General features: G+C 51.9%; 1 protein-coding gene across 2 annotated transcripts in view; it reads left to right on the top strand.

The window, feature by feature from the left end:
- The first annotated feature begins 1,498 nt into the window (after positions 1-1,498).
- The window catches only part of IREB2 (iron responsive element binding protein 2), a 40,326-nt gene continuing 21,043 nt past the window's right edge, over positions 1,499-20,781 (top strand). Inside the window, exons 1-5 of one of the 2 annotated variants that reach the window (XR_004285519.1) lie at positions 1,499-1,642; positions 3,237-3,326; positions 16,678-16,843; positions 18,128-18,265; positions 19,128-19,346. Coding sequence is in view for 1 of the 2 variants with exons in the window: in XM_032341851.1 (XP_032197742.1) it covers positions 1,624-1,642; positions 3,237-3,326; positions 16,678-16,843; positions 18,128-18,265; positions 19,128-19,346 (632 nt within the window). In the remaining variant the exon portion in view is untranslated. The remainder of the gene's footprint in view (positions 1,643-3,236; positions 3,327-16,677; positions 16,844-18,127; positions 18,266-19,127; positions 19,347-20,781) is intronic. The other variant, XM_032341851.1, reaches the window with a different exon arrangement.

Raw genomic sequence — 20,781 nt, 5'->3', positions numbered from 1 at the left:
CAGGATCCTTGATGGTGTGACCGAACGGCGGCAGCGGCCCGGGGACAGCTCTTGTGGGTTTTGTCACGCGAGGTAATTACAGGTCTGTATTGTTTAAGCCACTGCTCCTTGGGTACTCTCCCATACACCTAACCGGAATGTGGGAAATACCGTAAATCTGTAATTGCAATCAAGTGTAATGAAGTGCATTATCTACAATATAGGATAGGGAAGCATTTTTTTTAATTTAGATTTTATTTATTTGAGAGAGAATAGGAGCAGGGTAAGAGACAGACGGAGGAGGAGACTTCTTGCCAAGGAAGGAGCCTGATGGGGGGGGGGTGGGGGTGCTCAGTCCCAGGACCTTGAGATCAAGACCTGAGCCAAAGGCAGACACTTAACCTACTGAGCCACCCAGGGGCGCGAGAGGAAAAGGTATCTTCACTTTCCCAAAGACTTGGGGTGGGAAACACTATCCGGACTAGGGCCTGAGGAGGAGCCGGGGTTGGCCGGAGAGGGCAGAGGTTTTCACAGTGAGCGCGACGATTCTGTCCAGAGAGGTTTTCCGGAGAAGGGGGCACCCAGAGGTGTGAGGCAGCCGACCCCGAAGGACTCGCGGAACCTGTGGGCTTGCTCGTGCACGGGAACCGAGAGCGAGGCCCGAGTGGCTGGGTGCGGCTGGGTGAGTCTGTTCACCGCGGGGAAGCGAAGGCTGCAGTCCGCGGTGCCGGGCTCCCTCGGCAAGCTCGTCTCAGCCCTGCAGCGCGGCGGGAGCAGGCGGTCCGGCTGGACGGGGCGGGGCGCAGACCGGGTCCGCACGGATCCCAGGACGACGCGCGGGTTTCGGGCTCGGGCCGCGGGTGCACCGTGCTGCCGCCCGCCCAGGCAGGCATCTGGGAAGGACTCCTGGGCCTGGGGGGACACGGGAGTGTCCTGGGGAGACGCTGGGTCCGGGGTGTCTGTGGACGTGGCGCCGGAGGACACGCACGTCCCCGGGCTCCGGCGCCGCAGGCTGGGGAGCGGCACGAGCGTGGCCGGAGACCCAGGCGGGGCGGGCCGGGCCGGGGCTCGGGGCTCGGGGCGCAGCGCGGGGCCCTAGTGTCTCCCGACACCCCGACGCCGAGCGGCCGGCACAGCAATCGCAGCCTCTGGGGCGGGAAGGGAAGAACCGGGCCATCGGCCGAGGCCGCGGAAGCTGCCGGGAGGCAAGGCCTGGGAACCATTTCGGCCCGCGCCCCCGGACCCTCCGCGGCCGGGCTGTGGGAGATCGCGGGGGCCGGGGCTGGGGCGGAGCAACGCGGAGAAGCCGCGCCGAGGGTCCGGGGGTGGCGAAGCGACTCCTCCGGAACTCGCCGCCCGAGCACCGCCCCCAGCCCGAGCGCCGCCCCCTCCCCGAGCGCCCCGCCCACCCCCGAGCACCGCCCCACGTCTTTCTTTGTTTCCTCGTCCGGAAATCTCGCGATAGCCGCGCAGCAAATCTCGCGAGCGCAGCCGCCCGGGCTCCACGGCTCTCGCGGTGTTTGCGCGAGACGGCCCCTTCCTGCTCCCCCGCCGGCCCGCCCGCCTTCCTCCCCTCTCCCCGCCCGGCCTCCCCCGCCTTCCCCCGCGGGCCCCCTCCGCGCAGGGATACTATGCTCTTCGAAGATGGACGCCCCCGGTGCAGGTCAGTGCCCGCCCGGCGCCTCGCGGCTCGCTCCCCTCGCCGGGGGTCGCTCGACCGGGGCTGGCGAGCTCGGGCCGCGCTCCCTGGGGGCCCCCCCGCCGCCCTCGCCCGGGCCTGGGGCCTGCGCGGGGCCCGCCGCTGCTCGGCAGTCCTGGCGGGGGTCCCGCGGGCCCCTGCTGGGCCTCGCCGCCCGGCCCGAGCCCCTCCCTCTGCTGCGGGCTGCGGGCCGGGGTGGGGGCGGTCAAGGCCGGGCTCCGGGCAGCGGGCTCCCGGCGGTGCGTGCGGCGGTGGGTCTCCCCACCCTCCTGACCAGGGTCCCTGCCCCTCCTGCTCCCTCTGCCCCCGGCTCCCGGTCCTCTGCTCTTCCTGCCCCCTGCCTCCTTGCTCCTCTGGCCCCCGCCTCCCCTGCCCCCTGCTCCCGGCCCCCTGCTTTTCCTGTCCCCCTGCCCCCCCCCCCGGCCCTCCTGCTCCCCCCTCCCCCGGCCCTCCTGCTCCTCTGCCCCCTTGCTCCTCTTGCCCGCTGCTCCCGGTCCTTTGCCTCCGGCCCCTGGCCCCCTCCCCACGCCGCCTCCCCCCGCCCCCTGACTCTCTTGCGGCTCCTGCCCTTCCTACGGCCTGTCTGCTGTCGGCTCCCTGCCCTCGGCGCCCCCCTCCTGCCCCTGCTTCCCTCCCCCATGCGCTTCCTGCCCCTTGCTCCTCTGTCGCTCGGCCCCCTTCCCCCCACCCCCAACATGAGAGGGAACACTCGTGCTGTGTGAGGGGGCTGTGCTCCTGTCTTCTCCCCTGGGCTCAGGGCGCTGCCCTCACGGAGGGTCTTGCCCACCCACAGCCATGAGTCTGCACAAAAGACCTGATCTGAGGGTTCTTCTCCACCCGCGCCCCCCCCCAGGACGTTGGGAGCTGGGGAGCCCTCCAGTGAGACCCCCAGCTTCATGTTGTGCAAAACCAGAAAGACGTGGTCCCTTGGCGAGAATCTTGATTTACCCAAATATTTTCTCGTTCATTTCTAGCTTCAGTCTAAGACTAGTAGTCTTCCCTGCTAAGTTTTGTGTTTTGGTGTCCTTTTGATTTTGTCCACCTTGTTGAATGCTGTGTAAAAATCTGTCTTTCGGTTATTTTTAAAAAATCAATCCTTCTGACAGTTGTCAGGTTTTCAGCTTGTTCTGTCTGTACTTAGCGTTATTTAAGGACTTGTCTTCCTAAAAGGTCTGTACATCATTTAAATCATTCTTGTTTTTCCTTCCCTGGTATTCTTTGTTACCACATTTCAGGAATTAGTTATCTTACCTGTTTTTGTTTGACAGGAGTCATAATTTGAGCTATGTTGTCCAATACCATGGATCCTGGCCATGTGTGATTCAATTTAAATTAATAAAAATTAAATTTTAAAATTCACTTCTTCCGTGGCTATAGCCACATTTCAAGTGTTCAGTAGCCATGTGTGGCCTGTGGCTGTCCTACTGGACAGCGCAAGTAGAGAGCATTTGCAGCACTGCAAAAAATTCTTTTGGACAAAGTGGGTTTTCCAGTTATTTTCATTTTAAATTAAAGTACTTTGTAGCTGTTTTTAATGAAATTGTAATTTTTTTTTCAGGATATGCTTTTGAATACCTTATTGAAACATTGAATGACAGTTCACATAAGAAGTTCTTCAATGTACCTAGACTTGGAGGCACCAAGTATGGTAATGTTGCTTAATTTGGCGGGGGGGGGATGTTTAGTTTGTAATAATAAAAATGCATTTGTTAAGCTGAACTGAGGAAATGTTAAATTACTCTCACCATGTTGTAATAGGCAAACCTACAGTAACCTCTAACAGTTTAAAATCTCCCTTCAGGACAACTTTTGTTTGAGGGTGCACGTCCATCCCTTTACTTCTCATTTAAAAATGTAAGTTAATTTAGCCATGATTTTTTTCCATGGAGAAACTAGTGCAATTTAAAAACAACAACAAAAAAAAACCTGCTGATGCTATTCTACACCTCTTACATGCATGCTTTACCTTTTCAAGAGAGCAGAGCCCAGGATTCTTTACCTGTCCTACGTGGGTAGGAATCTGCAGCGGGCCCCCTGATCGGAGTGGTGTTCTGGGGCTGGGCATGCTGTGTCCTGGCCTGTGTGCCCTTTGGGCAGCCCTTTCACTGAGATCTCAGGAGAGTGATCTTGGCTCAACCCTAGGGAATTGGATGGAAGTCTTGACTTTATTGACAGTTGAGCACCTGAACCAGCCAACGAAGGGAACACCTGTTTGGAAGAATGGTTTTTGTTTGTGTGGATTTTCAGGGAAAACTACTAGGAAAATAAATGCCAAATCTATTGCAGTGCATTTTGGAGGGAGCTTTTCTTTTAATCTTTTTTTCTTGTACTATTTAATTGAGGTTACTTCTGTGATTTTTCTGTAGATTTTGATGTATTTAAATATTCTAGACTGCCACTAGTTTTTCTTGTACATTGTGAGAAAATTTCAATATTTTATAGAAGAAAGCTGTCTTAGAAATAGGTTACTTTTATAAATAAGAGGTCGTTTTTACCTTCCATGTTTAGGTGCCAGCATTTATACTGAGAGAGGTAGGTTGTTTCTGTAAGTGCCACATGTCTTTAATTCACAGGGATACCATCCTTTTCACCAACGAGGAGTTCCTGTTACTTTTGAAAAGGGAACACCTCAGTTGCTTATACATAAAGATTTTTTAATTTCGCTTTACTTCCTTGTAATACCTAGTGATGCTGTCCCGGAAGATTCTTAATCCATATTTTATAGCTTAATAAATAATAGAAGAACATATGTGCAGATAGTTTAGAAATTGGGTGTAAGTTTTTCGGTGGAGATGTAAGTTTTGTGGAGATGTGCCCACTTGAAGGTGGCCTATATTTCTGAAATGCAGAAAATCAGTAGGAAACTTTCAAAAATAATTAAAATGCACTAAGAATGGTTCATGATGTAAAAGCTAAATTGTCTCTGGAAAATAAGTTTTCATAGGCATCTAGAGATAACTGAGTTTCAGAGTCTCCAGGGTTTTTATAACCATGGAAAATACAGTAATAACATAGCTGTAAATAGAAATGCTTTCGAAACAGAGATTTGGCTTTTATTTCCCTGGGATTAAAGCCCTGTTTTATTCATGGAGTGGTTATTATGAAAGGCTTATTAATAATTACGAGAGCAATTTTTTAGTAATTACTTGAGGGAATAAAGTTTGAAAGCAGAACTGACTTGGAGAGAGGAGTAACTGGAGCAGCAGGTTGTTTTGCTTGTTTATCATTAGAGCAGAGCGTGTGTGTCACCTTCTGGAGAGACCACATCGAGAGTCCTCGCCGACCTGCGCTCAGGGGGTGTCCTGCGCTCAGGGGGTGTCGCTTGGGGCCGGGCTTCGGGCCCCTGTGCCGGGGCCGGCCGGGTGGGGAGCCCTCTGTGGTGTGCTCCCTGCTAGCGGGGGAGAGTGTGCTCCGTCCTCTCCTGTCCCGGGGAGGACAGACAGACGGGATGAGCTCCTGGCAGCCCCCTGCTCGCGTGTCAGGAATGCTTGCGGCACAGGGACCTGAAACGCTTCCGAATGATGACGTTAACAAATGGAGCAGGAATCCGGAGTTGGCAGACTGGGGCTGTGGTGCAACAGGGTCGGCAAGGACCAGGAGCCAGGCTTCTTGTTTTCTGTTTTAGTCTCGTGCTTTTGGTGGCAGATCCTGGTGCACCTGCAGGCCCTGCCCAAGCTCTAGGCCACTGGAAGGGGAGCAGGGGGAGAAGAGCCCCTGAGGGGCCCTGCATGTCCGCGGCCAGAGTGTCTGGAGGCCGGAGGACAGAGGGGGTAGCCTTCCGGCATTTAGGGGGGATGGCGCAGAGAGAAGCACTTGCACAGTTGGGGAACAAACCAGTCTGGACTCCTTCCCCGGATGCCTCCTCTTCCTCTGTCTTTCCATGGGGCACAACACAAATCATTTGATTGCTGCTTTTTTATTGCTGTTTTATCTTTTTGCTTCCCAGGCTTGCCCTCATGGGATATTTACAGAAGTGGACACATTGTGCACATCGATTCCATTTTGGTCTTATACAACTTCACTTACAGCAAACCGCCTTTTTAGGGATCCAGAGCTGCCTGTGTGGCCTTGGAGTGCACAGACTGCGGCCTTGCAGATGTTGAGTAACTGTTCTGTGAAAATAGACCTTTTTCCGAGAGGGGGCAATCATTGTCCCGGAGAGTCAGAGGCTGCTTTTTGTAGGAGTGAGGCCTCAAGCTGCCGGGGACCAGGGGTCTCACAGAGGACAGTCCACACTTGGGGAGTTAGGTGCAGGGCAGGCCTCGAACGGGTGGAAGGGAAGGTGAGGAGGGTGGGGGAGGCCGTGGAGGGCTGCCATCAGGAGGCCTGTTGTGGAGACTAGCTGTCCCTGAGCAGTGGGGCCCCTGCCGTCTGTCCTTCAGCTCTGCCCAGCCGCCCCGTCTTCTCCCTCCCTGACCAGCAGAGCCAAGGCTGGGTTTTCCAAATCCTAACTTGCAGGCTCTGAAAAAAAGTCTTACATTTTTAGAGGTGTTTTTATTGTTTATAAGGTATTAGAGGGGGGTTGAGAATTGCAAAAGGACCCCTTTACAGGCAGTGCAGAAACAGTCTCGTTGTGTAGGTACAACTATACGTAAATGTGCTACTTTGAACAGAAACGCACGTGATGTGTGTTGGTTCATAACCTTTGCTTGTTTGTGCACTTGCTGTCTTGTGAACATCTTTCCGTGTCCTGGAATGCTGGCATCCTGTGCCATCTGGAATCCGCTTGGTTCCTGAGTCAGGGAGCGTGAGTTCAGGTAGTGGGATACCTCAACTTCATGGCAGCCTCTGACGGCCGCACGGCCCATGTGGGTGCACCATGGCCTCGTCCCTGTTGACACACTGCTGTTCTGTATGTGTGACCTTGCAATTTCAATGCGGGCTTGTCATTCTGTAGGGTTAGTAGATTGGACGTGTGCCGTTCTCCCTGCCCTCATCAACGTTTGTCTTTTCTACTTTTACTGTATACTGTGTGTTCAGTCTTCACCCTTGACATAAGGAACAGAAACTTGGAGAAAAATGTTGCAATTTCCAGACATCCGAAGACGCAGGCAGAAAGCACAGTCAGCGCTCGTGGGGACAGGGTTTCTAAGCCAGAGGCTGTTCCTTTTGTCACTTGAAGGCTGCCTGGTGTCTGTCCCTTTGCCCGCAGTCATCTGTTTCTGCAGCCTGCTTACTCATTTTGTGTAAGGCCCAGAGTAGCCACTGTTGGGTATGCTCTTACCATTGTCTTACATTGTCACTTAAGACTGGTTGTGGCCAAAACTGACTTTTTTGTCTATTTCTTTAGCCTAGTTTGGCTGGGCTTGTAATGTGGTCTGTTGCTGGAGCAGTTACCTTGCTAGGAGGGACAGAAGTCTATGTTTTCTAATCGTGTCTCTGCCCTGGACCCTGGAGGTGGGCTGTGAGGTGGGTTAGCAATGAAATAGTTCGCTTGGTGTGTTGACACAGTGCATACCTTTCCAAGGATTACGTTTACCTAATATGATTCTACTATTCCAGGTATGACCATAGACTCACTGACCCTTCACATTTTGTTCCAAGGTTCTGTTGATTTTATCTCTGCTTTTGTTGACGTTTTCCGTTCTAGATTCGGCCCTTTGGGTGGCCAAGAAGAGATACCCGCTACCTCAAACAAAGTAAGATTGTCATGCTGCTGAGCTCCCAGGCTGGTGAAATGTGGCTAGATCTCCAGAAAAAGGGCCAGAATTGAGGAAGCTCTGTATTTTCTCTCTCGAGGCTTCAGATTTTCTGTGCCCTCCACTGCACTGTAGCTCAGCCTCCTGCCTGCTGACTGTACGGGGTCCCCTGATGGCAGCCTCAGCCCCTGGCTTAGCTCTGAACACCTTGCTGGTTAAGTCTGCATACTTACTGATTGCAAATTCCTGGGAGAGGAATGTAATTGTCCTCCTGTATTTTCCCTCGTGAGGCTGTTGGTCACCGACCTGCCCAGGATTGGCTCTGGCTTCTGTGCTGTAGCCAGGGAGGTAATGGGACACAGAGGACTGTCCGTTCCATGGGTGGCTGTTTGCACAGGCTTCACAGAGGTGCGTCTCCTGGTTAGCAGCTGCTGCCATATGACAAGCCCACCGGGAGAGAGTGGGGAGAGTGGGTGTTTCTGCACTCTCATCAGTAACGGTATGGTTCTTATCTTCTCTGCCTTTGTCAGTGGGGGAAAAAATCTGAAAGAAGCAGGAATTGGTTTTCTTTTTTTCTGCCTTTTTACATTCTATTTGTGGCAGTATTTTTTTTTTTTTTTAAACAGGTCAGTTCTTTATTGGAAATCTATTCTATCTGGCTTGGTACTAGTTAAGAGACAGAAATTTAGAGACAGAAACGAAACCTGGACTCTGATCTGATGTGGGCGTGAGTTAATCCTGTGGCCAGATCTGAGGGGGTTACGAGACCTTCTGGAACACTTTGTTAATCTTTTCTTCAGGCCCCTGGCCTTGACCAGGGTTTCTAGGTTCACTCTGTAGCTCCTCCAGCAGGTGCTTGCCCACGGTCCTGCCCTCTCAGTCTGGACTCCAGAGCTACCCTCCTTGGGGCTTTAGGCAAGCCTTGAGTGTTCGTGACTTTTACCCCTTCCTTACCCTGGTGTGTCTTCCATCCCACTTAGTGTCTCCGGGCCCAGCTCTCAGCCAGTTCATGTTGCTGTCTCCTTTGGGTAATTTCTGCACCTGTTTAAACCTGGAATTTTCACGTGTGCAAAGTGAGCAAAACCCTTTCACATGGTCTGCTCATCTTCATAATATTGCTTTGTGGTGGGCAGAAAAGATGGTTTTATCTCCCCTTTTTACACATGGGAAAAATGAGTCTAACAATTAAGTAACTAGCCCAGCATCACATTACTTGTAAATGAAATTTGGTCTTAGACCCCTCTGTCTTCTGCTTGCAGACCAGTGCTGGATTTCCCTACTCCATACCATTGTTTCCCAGCTTGAGTGCGGGAGTCAGAGAGGTGCTGGCGTGGAGTACTGACTGTGTCCGTGCTGTAACGAGTTCTGTCACTGTCTACTTGAACAAGGTCCCGCTACCTGTACCTTAACCGTCTCCGTGGTGGAGGAGGATTTCAAACGTCCCACTGATCCTTAAGGGGTGCTTGTGGACCGTTGGTGGAGGCTGTGTGCCTGTGCTTGCAGGGACCATGGACAGTGCCACCGCGACAAGTGGGCCATCCTGGTGGGGATGGTGGCATGTATGAAGGGGCAGAAGTGGGAGGCTGGTGTTGTAAAAATTTTTTCAAACTTATTTTAAGAAGCCAGAAATTTGGATTTTTATATGAAAAAGTTATGGTTTTTCCATGTTGGAAATTAAAATGTTAAAACGCTACGGGACAAGCATAGTCTGTCTGCAGACCAGCAGTGTGATCCCCACACTAGGAGGTGAGCTGTACCACCTGATTGCAGCAGCAGCCGGTTAGCCTTGAATGGGCGGCTCTGCGGTCCCTGGGGCCTGGTTGTGCTGTGTCACATAGTAGACCTCAGCCTCTTTTCTGAGTCTGAGCCACCTGTGGGATCTTCCGCTAATCGATCACAAGGATATCATTTGTTATCATCTCATTTCAGAAGTGTGATAACACAAATTACCTACTTTTGCTAGTCTAAATTACCCATTTGTCTTGGTTCCCATGTGTTGTTCGTTACCTGTCCTTTGAGGATGGAATTCTAGGAACTTCTGGTTAGAAGAGGCAGAATTACCTAGTCTGCTTCTCTATTTGGTGCACAGGTCTCTCAACAACACTGTTTAATTTGTTCAGCTGACACATACTGGGTACTCATGAGAGAGCATCTCTGTGCTCGAGAAAGCACACAGCATAGTAGTGCGGACATGGTGGCGACTACACAAATACAGTGCTTTGTTACGATACAGCAGTCTGGGCCAATCAGGAGACGGGATGGGGGACTTTAATGTACATCATTATGAACCGTGATAGAAGAGCACTTGCATATGGTACTATAGGGCTGATGGAGAGCACCCAAGGAGGGACCAGCTTGAAAGGGGTGCAGACCTCATTGGAGAAGGGCGGGTGGTTCAGCCCCCAGGATACCCAGAAGTTTGCTGTGTGGCCGTGCTGGAGCGGGCCTGGGGGTAGCTGGGGCAGGCAGGAGGCCCCCCATGGAGTGCAGGCAAGGGACTTAGGGAAGCAGCAGCCAGCACTGAGATTGAGCTGGTTGGGCAGTCACCCTTCAGGATGCCCAGGCCACATGGAGGCTTGCAGAGGAAGTCCAGAAGCTGGCAGGACATGGCATTCTGCGCAGGAGTGTCTTGGTCCATGTACAAGCATGGGTGGAAGTCCTTCTGAGTGTGCAGCTCATTGCACGGAGGCTGGTTCTCAGGTTGGGTGGGCTGTTGTGACACTAACGTGTGTGCGTACTTTTTATGTGTTGCGTCATGAAGTGTGTCCACATCAGAAGATCTGAGTAACTCAGCAAACCTTTATTCTTCAACGACCTTCAGTGAATGTAATGAGCAGATGATGGTGGGACGAGGTCACGAACAGACAGGCTTATTTTGTTTTTGAGCAAATATCTGCCAAGTACCTCTGGTTGAGTAAATGTGGTCTGTCAGTTCTTTCCAGTGGAAATGGTGTTCTTTGGGAGAGTGGCTAATTTAGCTTCCAGTCCAAACCATCACACAAGTGTTTTCCCTAGGCATTCATACTCTGGTTTTGAGAGACGGGCTGTTGCACATACTGTCCATCTCGTCGTCACACAGAAAATGAAGGTTTGATCTCAGTAGTTGAGACTTAATTAAAATGAACACCTTTTCTGCTTCATCACAGACGTTCTTAAGTGAAGCAGGTATTTTGTGTGAAAACGAGCAGGCGATGAGCATGAGGACAGGTCAGTCCCACTGCCTTGAGCTCTGCTGGGACGCCCGCTGTGTGCCCACTGTTGTTCTGGCGCCATCAGTGCGTGTGTCAAAGTGGTGACAAAGCACGTAATGTCTAAGTTGACTTTGCAGGTTCCGAAAAGAATTTTAGGGGCCTTCTGGAGTCCGGGGACCACTGGCATGGGGTAAGCATGGAGGCGGAAGGCAAGCAAGAGGATCTGGGTGAGAAATGCTGTGGTGGATGGGCAAGATTTGGAGGTAGCGATAGAAGTGGACAGATTCAAAAGATGTGTGAGTGGTGTCAAGGACGCTGCCTAGTTGTGATGGCGTGCGCCTTGGGGGGACGCTGCTGCTGTTCACTGAGCTAGGGGACACCAGAGCAGGCGGTATGTGGGGTGGGTGGGGGATGTCACAGGTATCTGTTTAGGTACTGGTGAGTTTGGGAACACAGCTGTATTCAAAGACTGTGGTTCTGGAGCCCAGAAGACCCAGACTGTAGAGGACGGTTTTGAGATCATTGGTGCAGTCTTTTGAGGCTACAGGAATGATGAACACTCTTGAGGGGGGCAGTATGGTGAGAAAAGAAGTGAGCTAGCTGTGAAGTCTCAGGAACTCTGAAGATCGAGGAGCAGGCAGAGTACTGCGGGGAGGAGGCCTGGCTGGCTCAGTCGGTAGAGCGTGTGACTCTTGATCTCAGGGTTGTGAGTTCAAGCTCCATGTTGGGCATAGAGCTTACTTTAAAAATCACAAAAATCAAGATAGGCAAAGGAGTAGAGGCTGGCTAGGAAGCCAAAACAGGGCTGCCAGAAAGTATTAAGGACTCCAGCAAACTGGAGGCAGACGGGCGTAAAGGATCTTGAATTTTCCTCTCCTTGCAAGTTAACAAAGTAGCCTGACTTAGTTTCATAGGTGTGGGCAGTGGATGGTTTATTACCCACAGCAAAGCAGTACCGGCATTTCTGTCGGTTTCCCAGGCCCCTGTTTCTCCTGGTGAGTTTGAAGAGGGCCAGATAATGCGTGTCAGACGCACAGTGGTTGTGTTACAGGAAAGGAGCTCAGATTAAGGGGACCCAAATCTTTCATAATGGACAGTAGGTATGCTTGCCTTTTCTCGAGAAGGAGGTGCTGTCCGTATCTTCAAGGCCATTCACTGTATTAACTTTGAAGAATATTCTGGAACAAAGGCAGTTACTGTGCTTGCAAGTCATGCTGAACTGTGAGGTGGGAGACAGGGAACATGGTCTTCCCACAGCCCATCTGAAGTGGGGGGCGGTGAGGGAGCTGGGAGGAAAGAGCCTGACAAGGGCGGGAATGGCTGGCTCTCTTGGCCTGTGCTGAGGGGGGTGTCACTGGTGTTTTAAGGCTAGAGATCAGGTGAGTGTGGACAGAACAGTGAGTGGAAGTCTGGAGAAACGGACTTGGAGAACACGGTGATTCTCTGAAAACCTTGTCCAGAGCTTCAGAAGTCGCTGCCCTGCGCCCCTCACTGGGGCTGGAGGCCGCCGCCTGGGGGGAGCGGGGCGGAGGGCTGTGGCGGGCGAGAGAGAGGCTGGCGGGCGACTCTGCGTCCTGCCAGGTGCCAGCAGCGGGGGGACGTGGAGCGTCTCCCGAGGTGGGCACTCGCTAGGGCCACCGCTGCCTTCTCAGATGGGGAAGGAGAGGCTCCCCGGCGGCTGGGCTCGTGGGCGCCGGCGGAGGAGCAGGAGGTCGGGCGTGGGTCTCGGGAGGGAGGAGCCGCGGTGTGAGGAGCACAGGGGAAGGCAGAGAGAGGCCCTGCTGAGGCGGCCCCGGTGTCTCGGGGGTCGTGGGTTCCTTTTCCTCCCTCCTCCTCCACGGGTCAGCGCCGGGGAAACCGCAGTGACTGTCGCAGCCGTGGGCCGGCAGCCGACTGAGAGCCTCCCGCGCCGCCGTGGGGAGCCGAGTGGGGTGGCCGCTGGGGAAGGTGGGCGCGCGCTTGGCTCAGACGTTGCCGGGGAGCTCGCCCTGTGACCCGGGGGGTGCGTCGGAGCAGCCCGCCCAACACTCGCGCACAGACTCCTGAGGAGTGTTGCCCGCAGCGCGGCCCCCCGGCCTCCTGGGGGGCGGGGGTGGGCAGGGTGGGGGTGTGTGCTGCGCTGCTCTCCCACAGGAACAGGGCCTGAGCGCGGGCCCTCGCCGCGGCGTGGACGCGCTCGGGAGCGCGCTTGGGAGGGTAGCCGGACGCCCCCGGGCCCCCCAGCCAGAGACCGCAGGCGGCTGCCAGCAGTGGGGGCGGACGCGGAGCGCTGCGAGCCCACACTCTGAATGCCCCCCGGGGGACGGGCTGCGGTGCGGGGAGAGCGCCCAGATCGCTGCCCCCTCGCAGGTCCCTTGCTATCTTTAGCGTCCTGGAGGGGACCGCCGCGGGGTTGGCTCCTCCGTGAAGTGTCTGCCTCCGCCTCGTGTCGTGTCGTGAGCCCAGGGCCTGGCGTCCAGACCCGCGAGCGAGCGAGTGAGAGAATGGGCGCATGCGCGAAACGGGGTACCGTGTGAGGGGTGGGCGGATGGTGTGGAGGCCGGCACGTCGGCCTCGCTCCTCGCATTTGCGGCGGGTGGTTATGGCTGAGCGAGCCTCTTGTGCGGCTGGGCGCATCTCGGTGACTGACGGCCGGTTCCCGCCCACGCGCTCCTAGCGTGCGTGTTTGCTCGTGCTTTTGCTGCGATACTGAACTTCCGGGTGACGGAGCTAAAAGCCCCCGAGACCACTAAGGTGATGACGGACACAGTAGCCCCAGCCCCGAAGAAGGCCGCAAGGCCCAGCAGAATCGGGTGCTGCGGCGCTTCTTCCGTCCCGCATCCCACACGCGTGTCTCCTCCCGCCTCCCTCCCGTGGCGCCCGCGCTGGGAGCGCGGTGTCGGAGGCCTTGCCTCAGCGATTCAGGTTGCCCGTGGCCAGAGCTCTCTCGCCTGGAAACGGTTTCCCCCTGGAGCTCGGAAGGCTTCGCTGCGTGGCCGCTTGGCTCCGCGCCGCCCTCCAGCAGGCGGGGCTGGCCCGCGTCCCGGTCTGCGCCGCGGGTCGCCGCTCCTCCCCGTGGGCGCGGTCGTGCCGTGCTGTCGGCCAGAGCCTCTTGAGTTGTGTTTGTCTCTCTCGTTCTTGTGGGTTTATGACTTTAGTTCTTTACTCTTCTCAGTGGATTTCAGGAGCGAGCGGACATAATTGCCCAATTTGCCGTGTTTTATTAGAAATTTGAGTAAATGCTTTTTGGGAGGATCTTTAAACAAAAACCATTCCTGTCGTCGTTTTTCCAGAACGGTTAGCTACTAGAAAACCGGTCCGTGTGTGCGCGTCTGGGACTGTGTTTCCCTCCTCAGTGTTTCCGGGTGTTTCACGCAAACATCTCCGCCCGCGGTTCGCCGCGTCTGGGGCCGGGGCCGCGGTGCTGACCGAGGGAGGCCGAGAGCTCGCGCCTGCGCGCGGCTCTTACGGTCCTGGAGACTCGCGGCTGGGTTCGGCGCCTGCGGCTCCTGTTGCGGGCGGGAGCACGACTCGGCGGGAGGCCGCTCTCGGGTGGCGCCTGTGGTGCGTGGCGGGTACAGGCGTGTGTGTCTGGCCGCGTGGTCTTTTGTCTCCTCACCTAGAGCTTCGTTCATCCTTAACTTCTGTGAGGTAAACGTCAGTCCCAGCCGTAGGGACGGACTCTCGACCCGCTTTGTGTTCGTCGGCGGGTGTCCGCGTTGCCGACCTTCGCTGGAAACACTTTCACCGGTTCCGGAACCTGGAGATGCGCTTCAGCACACGTGGCTGGTGTGTGACGGGACTGGAAAGTATCGCGCCGCCTTTATCGCCGCTGCGACAATGAACGGCGACTCCCTCCTGTGATGTGGAACGTGGTCCGTGGTCACACTTCCTGTTGCCTCGAACGGGCTCGCACAGGCCGGTGGCGACTCCAGCTCCGCGTCCCTGGCGGCCGGCGCGCGCCCCCTCGCCGCTTTCTCGGTGCCGCTCTGGTGTCCACGCAGCCACGCGCATCGCTCGGGTTGCTCCTTGGCGGGGTCCTCTTCCGGCCGCGCTGCCCCGGTGGGGGGGCGGGGGGCGGCGGGGGCGGCCGGCTGCCTCAGCGTCCGGAGGTGCGTGTGTCTGCGAGGACCCTGGTGGCGGGCTTGGCTCTTCACGTTCCTCAGAGCAGATGACGTCTCTCCCGTCCCGCGTCCGGCGGCGCTGGCCGTGTGGCGGGCGTCCGCGGGCTCCGTGCGCTCCGAGTCGTTGTGATCACGTCTCACCGAATGTTCCAGCGCCGTCCAAGGCCCTTTTCGTCATGTCCTGCATGTGGGAGACGCGAGTGACACCCTCCCTCTTCTGTAGCCGGCTTCCGCTCCTCTCTGAGGAGGAACTTGCTCTTTGCCCTTTGGGTCCTTGAAATGAGGAAGGACGAGGTTAAGGATTGATGTGTTTCCCCTGCGTGAGTTTTCAGGGGCCGGACTTGCTCCAGGAGCTTGCGTGGCGTCGCTGAAGGGTTTTTTCCAGCGTCCTCACGAACTAAGGGCTGTTGCTGTGTTTGATGCGTCAGTGACTCGGATGTTCACGCGGACCCCTCAGCGTGCCCGTCGGGTTCTGACAGGGGATGTCCCAGATGAGGGAGGAACTGTGGGAAGAACTCCGGCGTTTTCCTCCTGGTGGGAAAACAGTAGTTAGCGTCACAGCAGCTGGAGAGGCCGGGCCCGGCCTTACTGGCGATTGTCATCTTCGGGGCCTTTTCACTGAACAGAGCTGGAAACAGGTTTTTTAAAAGGAGAAAATAAATCATGAGTTTGTACCTATGATTCCAATTGAAATGGACGGGGTTTTTTTTGTTGTTTTTAAGTTAGCTGCTCTGATTTTACACTTCTGTATCATTACCCTTAAAAGCCCTGGGTGTTTCCGGGGCCCCTGGGTGGCTCAGTGGGTTAAAGCCTCTGCCTTCGGCTCAGGTCATGATCTCTGGGTCCTGGGATCGAGCCCCGCATTGGGCTCTCTGCGCGGCGGGGAACCTGCTTCCCTTCCTCTCTCTGCCTGCCTCGCTTCCTGCTTGTGATCTCTGTCAAATAAATAAAATCTTAAAAAAAAAAAAATCCTGGTTTCTAGCCACAGTAACACAAGTGCTTTTTGCCTGCCTTCCCTCGTGTGGGCAACTTCAGGCTGCACCCTCTGTGCTGATACCTGAACGTAGTTTTCTTTGTGGTACTTTTTGTCCTTTTTACATGTCTTGCTAGGGAGATATCAGCCAAAATGTTGTGGGAGTTGATACTGACTTTTCAGTTTGTCCTTTCATTGTTCTTTCTGGAGACAAAACACATGTTATTTTTCATTTAATATATTTCTAATATTTTTAAAAAGCTTCTGGTAGTATTTTCAAGTAATATTTTAAAGATAGTAAAATTAAAATATGTATTTAATATATGATTTAAAACTTTATAATTGTTATACCGTATGTGTGTTTTTACACTTTTTTAAATGCCTTTTCTTACTGAAATGGTAGGGCGCTGTGAACATTGTTTTGCACTGCGTTTTCTCAGAATGGTATGTTCTGGAGATCATTCCTAACCGACATGCAGACATCTTTGTCCCTTTAGACAGCAGCGCCAGGTCGGCTGTGTGGACCGCCAGGGCTCATGCAGCCGGGCCCACACTGACTCAGTCTCAAATCTGGTGTGAGACTTGGGTGTGATTGAAAGCTTGAGGGCCTTGGAGTCTGTGTCTCTGATATACTTAAACGAGAACTCCAGGGTGAGTGACAATTAGCATGAAGTGATTTTGACTCCAATAAGCACCCTGATTTAAACTAACCACTTTCCATGGCAATCTTTAAAATTTATTAAAATTTATTACAGACTTCTGTACAGTTCAGGAATGTTTTCATTATTATATTTAATTCGGATTTTCTGTGTCTTCCCTGAATATTGAGTATTGGTCAGTCTCACGTGCCTATTTCAGAAATGTGCAGCTCTTTCACAAATGTTTAATCTGCTTTTTTAGCACCTTGACTGATATATGGGAAATTCAGATTTAAAGTGAGCCCGGTATTAACATAAACGGTGTTTTCCTCTGTGTTTACTGCAACTGAGTAAACGGAGCATCCCTGTATTTATCTAAGTGTTTGCTGTTGCGATTTTTATAGTATGCAGTTAAGACTATTCCCCTATTAATAGTAATACTGTCTCTGACTCAGATGTTCTGCCTTACTCAATACGGGTCCTGTTGGAAGCTGCTGTGCGGAACTGTGATGGTTTTTTAATGAAAAAGGAAGATGTCATGAACATTTTAGACTGGAAAACCAAACAAAGCAATGTCGAAGTGCCCTTTTTTCCTGCCCGTGTTCTTCTTCAAGATTTTACGTGAGTGGTAGAATGTTTCCTTCATAAAATACAGAGTCCCTGGTGGTTGGCTTCGTTTGTAATTCTGAAGATTAGTCTGTAAATTTAAAGAATTGTCCTGAGAAACAAACTGAGGGTTTTAGAGGTGGGGGGTGGGGGCTGGGTGAGGCGGGTGGTGGGTTTAAGGAGGGCACGGATCGCTGGGAGCATTGGGTGTAACATGCGGACAGTGAATCTTGGAACACTGCATCAGAAACCAGTGATGTGCTGTACGCTTACTAATAGAACGTAACAACAACAGCTCTTTCTAAACTAAAGCAATTCAGTACAAGTGAGGTGCTTGTTTCTTGCACTCTTTATTGAAAACCTGCTTTTGCCGAACTCTCCCTCCTTGTTGTCTCCAGTAGTGAGTGGGTTTCTCAGACTTAGGCAGACCCTTACTGCGCAGCTGCTGTACTGTCCCTCTCGTCTCCCCCATCACAGGAGATGCCCGACTCCTCTTTTTCCCTCCTTCCTAACCCATTCTGTCCGCAAGCTCTGTGGACTCTACCTCTGCAACGTGTGCTGAGCCCACAGACCTCTTAGAGTTTTCCACCCCCGTCCCAGTGCTGGCCCCGGTGCCCTCCCGGGACTGTCGCTCAACTGTTAGTGTCTCCAGCCAGTGCCCCTGCTTGCATTCTTACTGTCTGTGGTTGTCTTTTCATGGTAGATCATGTGACTTAATTAAAAATGTTAACCAGGGTCCTGTCATTTCCCCGTAGGCCCATCACACTTAGAATAAAACCCAGAGTTAGCTAGATAAATAAGAGCCTCCCCCTCAGCCCCTCAAATCTGGTTTGTACGCCACTCTCTTTACACCCTGTGTGCGTGCTGTGAGAGCGCTTAAGATAGCATTCAGGGCCGCAGCTTGCCTGCTCACTCCTGTGTGTCCGGTGGGGCCACAGGTGTCTGGAGGCGGGTACATCTAGTCAGGAGCCCCGGGTCCTGAGAAGGCTCTGGGAGGGAGCGGGGATCTCATGAAGTTTAAGACAGGGAAAGAATTCCAAAGACAGGTCTCTGGAAGTTTTCTTTTGCCTCTAAAAGTCCTCTCTTGTGTTATTTGTGGTACTCAAGTTCTCAGAAACATTGATGCTGATTCTCATGAAACCAGGATACATGAACTTTGGATAACAAGTGCGTAATCTAACACAAGTTCTAACTAGAAAGGGATACATTTAGATATAAAAATGAATCAGTGTATGTTAATTATTTGAGCATATGAAAGTGCCATTTAGACCATAATTTTCATCATTTTTTATTTATTAGTGGAATACCAGCAATGGTGGATTTTGCTGCTATGAGGGAGGCAGTAAAAATTCTTGGAGGTGACCCGAGAAAAGTTCACCCTGCCCGTCCGACGGATCTCACAGTTGACCATTCTTTACAGATCGACTTCAGTAAATGGTGAGTGAGCACAGATCTTTGTGGAGTCAGCTGTGCGGGGTAGTCGGCAGCCAGCCCCCTGGTTAGGGGAAAGGGGTTAGAGCCAGTTTGTGTCTGAGTGAAGGCTGTTTCGGTCAGTGCACACTGATCTAGAAAAAGAGCCGGTGAAGTTTATGTACTGATGAGTTTAATGGAGCCTCAATTTAGAATGGTATTCATGTTTGTAGATTTCTGCTGCATTTTTGGTAAAAATGAGTGAGCCTAGAACCTGCTTTGTGGAGTGAATTCTTGTTCATTATCTTTTGTTTTTTAACCTACGTGTCTTCAAGAGAGAATCTGAAGATAGGAGGGAGCCATGAATGTCTTTAATTGGTGGTAAAAATCACAGTGCTTACTAAAACTGTTTTTCCACATCTTCTATTTAAAAGGTCCCTGTGACCAAGTTCAGACTAGAGAAGACCTAATTCTCCTATGATCTTTGGCACAGACCACGACGATTGTCCCAGCCTGCAAGTGCTTTTGCCCTCCAGATTAGTTAGCCCTGTGGCTCTGTGCTGCTTTTAAGTTGTTATATGGGGAAAAACCCACTTGGGTGCTTGCTAAGCGTCATTTAAATTGTCCTGGAAGTACATGAAAATTATTTTCTTAGGCATGTAGAATTGTGTTTTCTTCTCCGCAAATTTAAGTCACCTATTTTTGTTTTGTTTTTTTTTTTTTTTTTGTAATCTGGGACTCGCTTTTGAAACCTGAGTTAAATGCTGTATTAACGTTTGAACAACATTTACTTAGTTCCAGATAACATTGCCATGTGTGTGTTTTTTGAGAAGCTAACATTGTGTCACTTTTAAATGGTCGTATTCTGTTTCCTTTTCTGGAATGCTAGTGCAATACAAAATGCTCCGAATCCTGGAGGTGGTGACCTACAGAAAGCAGGAAAGCTGTCTCCGCTCCGAGCGCAGCCCAAGAAGCTTCCCTGTAGAGGCCAGACCACCTGCCGGGGACCGTGCGAGTCTGGAGAGCCGGGCCGAAACTCAGGAAGATTTTCTTCGCAGATTGAGAACACACCCATTCTCTGTCCTTTTCATTTGCAACCAGTGCCTGAGTATGGGATTTTTTAAAAATAACTGACTAGTGCTGGGTTATTTTTCAATTACAGAAGTCCCACCTTTTCCCTTCCCCTCCTGGTTGCTCTGATGTAGGCTTCTCCCATCCCCAATGAGACTGGTTGAGATGGTAGTGTCTGAATCCCACACCGATTTCTGTTCCATAGGAAGAAATTTCTTCAGATTTTTCTGTGATATATTTCATTTTTATGACTAATGTAGGCAGAAAAATGGGATCTCATCTTAAACTCTGAATTTTTTGTTTTAGTGAATCTGTACCATTCACATGTTCTTTATTCACTCATATTGCTTTTATGAATTCCCTATAAAACTATTTATAGTTTTAGCTTTTTTCTCCTACTAGAATTCTTGTTTTTTCCAGTTGCGTGGAGAGCTTGATGTTAAGAATATTATAATGGTAAAAAGCCACTTACCATTGCCTGTATGGTGCTATGGGAAGCAGTGAACCTGCCCAGGAAAGAATTCTCTTCTTGGGAGTTGGTAAAATTTGCCAATAAGTAGTTTAAAAAAAAAAAAAAATTCTATACTTGAATTTTTGTATGCTATAAAGTTTCCAGATTCTGTTATTTTTAAGAATTATGTTGTTTACCCCGCTGTCTGTAGACTGGCAGAAGTTTTTTAAATTTAGTAAGAAAATGACCTACTTCTTCAAATTAAAAAAATGTAACACATGTGAAATTTAGGATAGCTAAGAATAATACCCATGCATATCTTATCCTGAGAGCCCATGATACATTAATTCATGTGTCTGTAAACTGGTTCTTTCAGATTCTCTGTGGTTGTACAGTTGGGGGCTCGGTGTTTCTGGGAGGCCTCCGGTTGTAGTGACCTCACACGCTCTTCCTTTCTGGGAACTCAGTATAATGTGTGGGTTCCTCGGCATCAGATGAGGACAGTTTTATGTAAGCAGCCCTTGTTCCTGTGCCTAGCTGTCCTGTTGTTAGGTGCGTGTGGATGTTTGAGATGAGCATCCCTTCTTACGCAGAAACTAACTTCCTGGAAAGGTCTTACTGATTCAAACACCCTTGAGGGATTTTTTGGTTGCCTTCTCATGACCGGCAGGGTGTGAAATGCGAAAATGGTGTATTTTTAATTAAAAATACAATCTGGTATAACATTTTCCCTTAGTTTTGACTCCAGATTACAAAGAATTTGGATGGGTTGGCCTGTGGTCTCTGTCTGTAGGGAGACAGTGGGTCTCTGTGGCGCCACAGGGCCTTGGTGCAGCATCGGGTACAGACCCAGACGAGGAATGGATGGGGAGGAAGTGGGCACCGGAAATCATTGCCGAGTTCAAAGTCGGGTTCTGAGCTTATGAACGAGGGACACTTCGTAGCGGTACAGGCTGTGGGATGTACAGTAATCAGACCAGCTCCCAGAGTCCTCGGGAAAATCTCAGTCAAGATGTGATGG

The sequence above is a fragment of the Mustela erminea genome, chromosome 5 (assembly GCF_009829155.1).
Source record: "Mustela erminea isolate mMusErm1 chromosome 5, mMusErm1.Pri, whole genome shotgun sequence".
NCBI classification, from domain to species: domain Eukaryota; kingdom Metazoa; phylum Chordata; class Mammalia; order Carnivora; family Mustelidae; genus Mustela; species Mustela erminea.
This window is presented reverse-complemented; position numbering and strand designations above follow the sequence as displayed.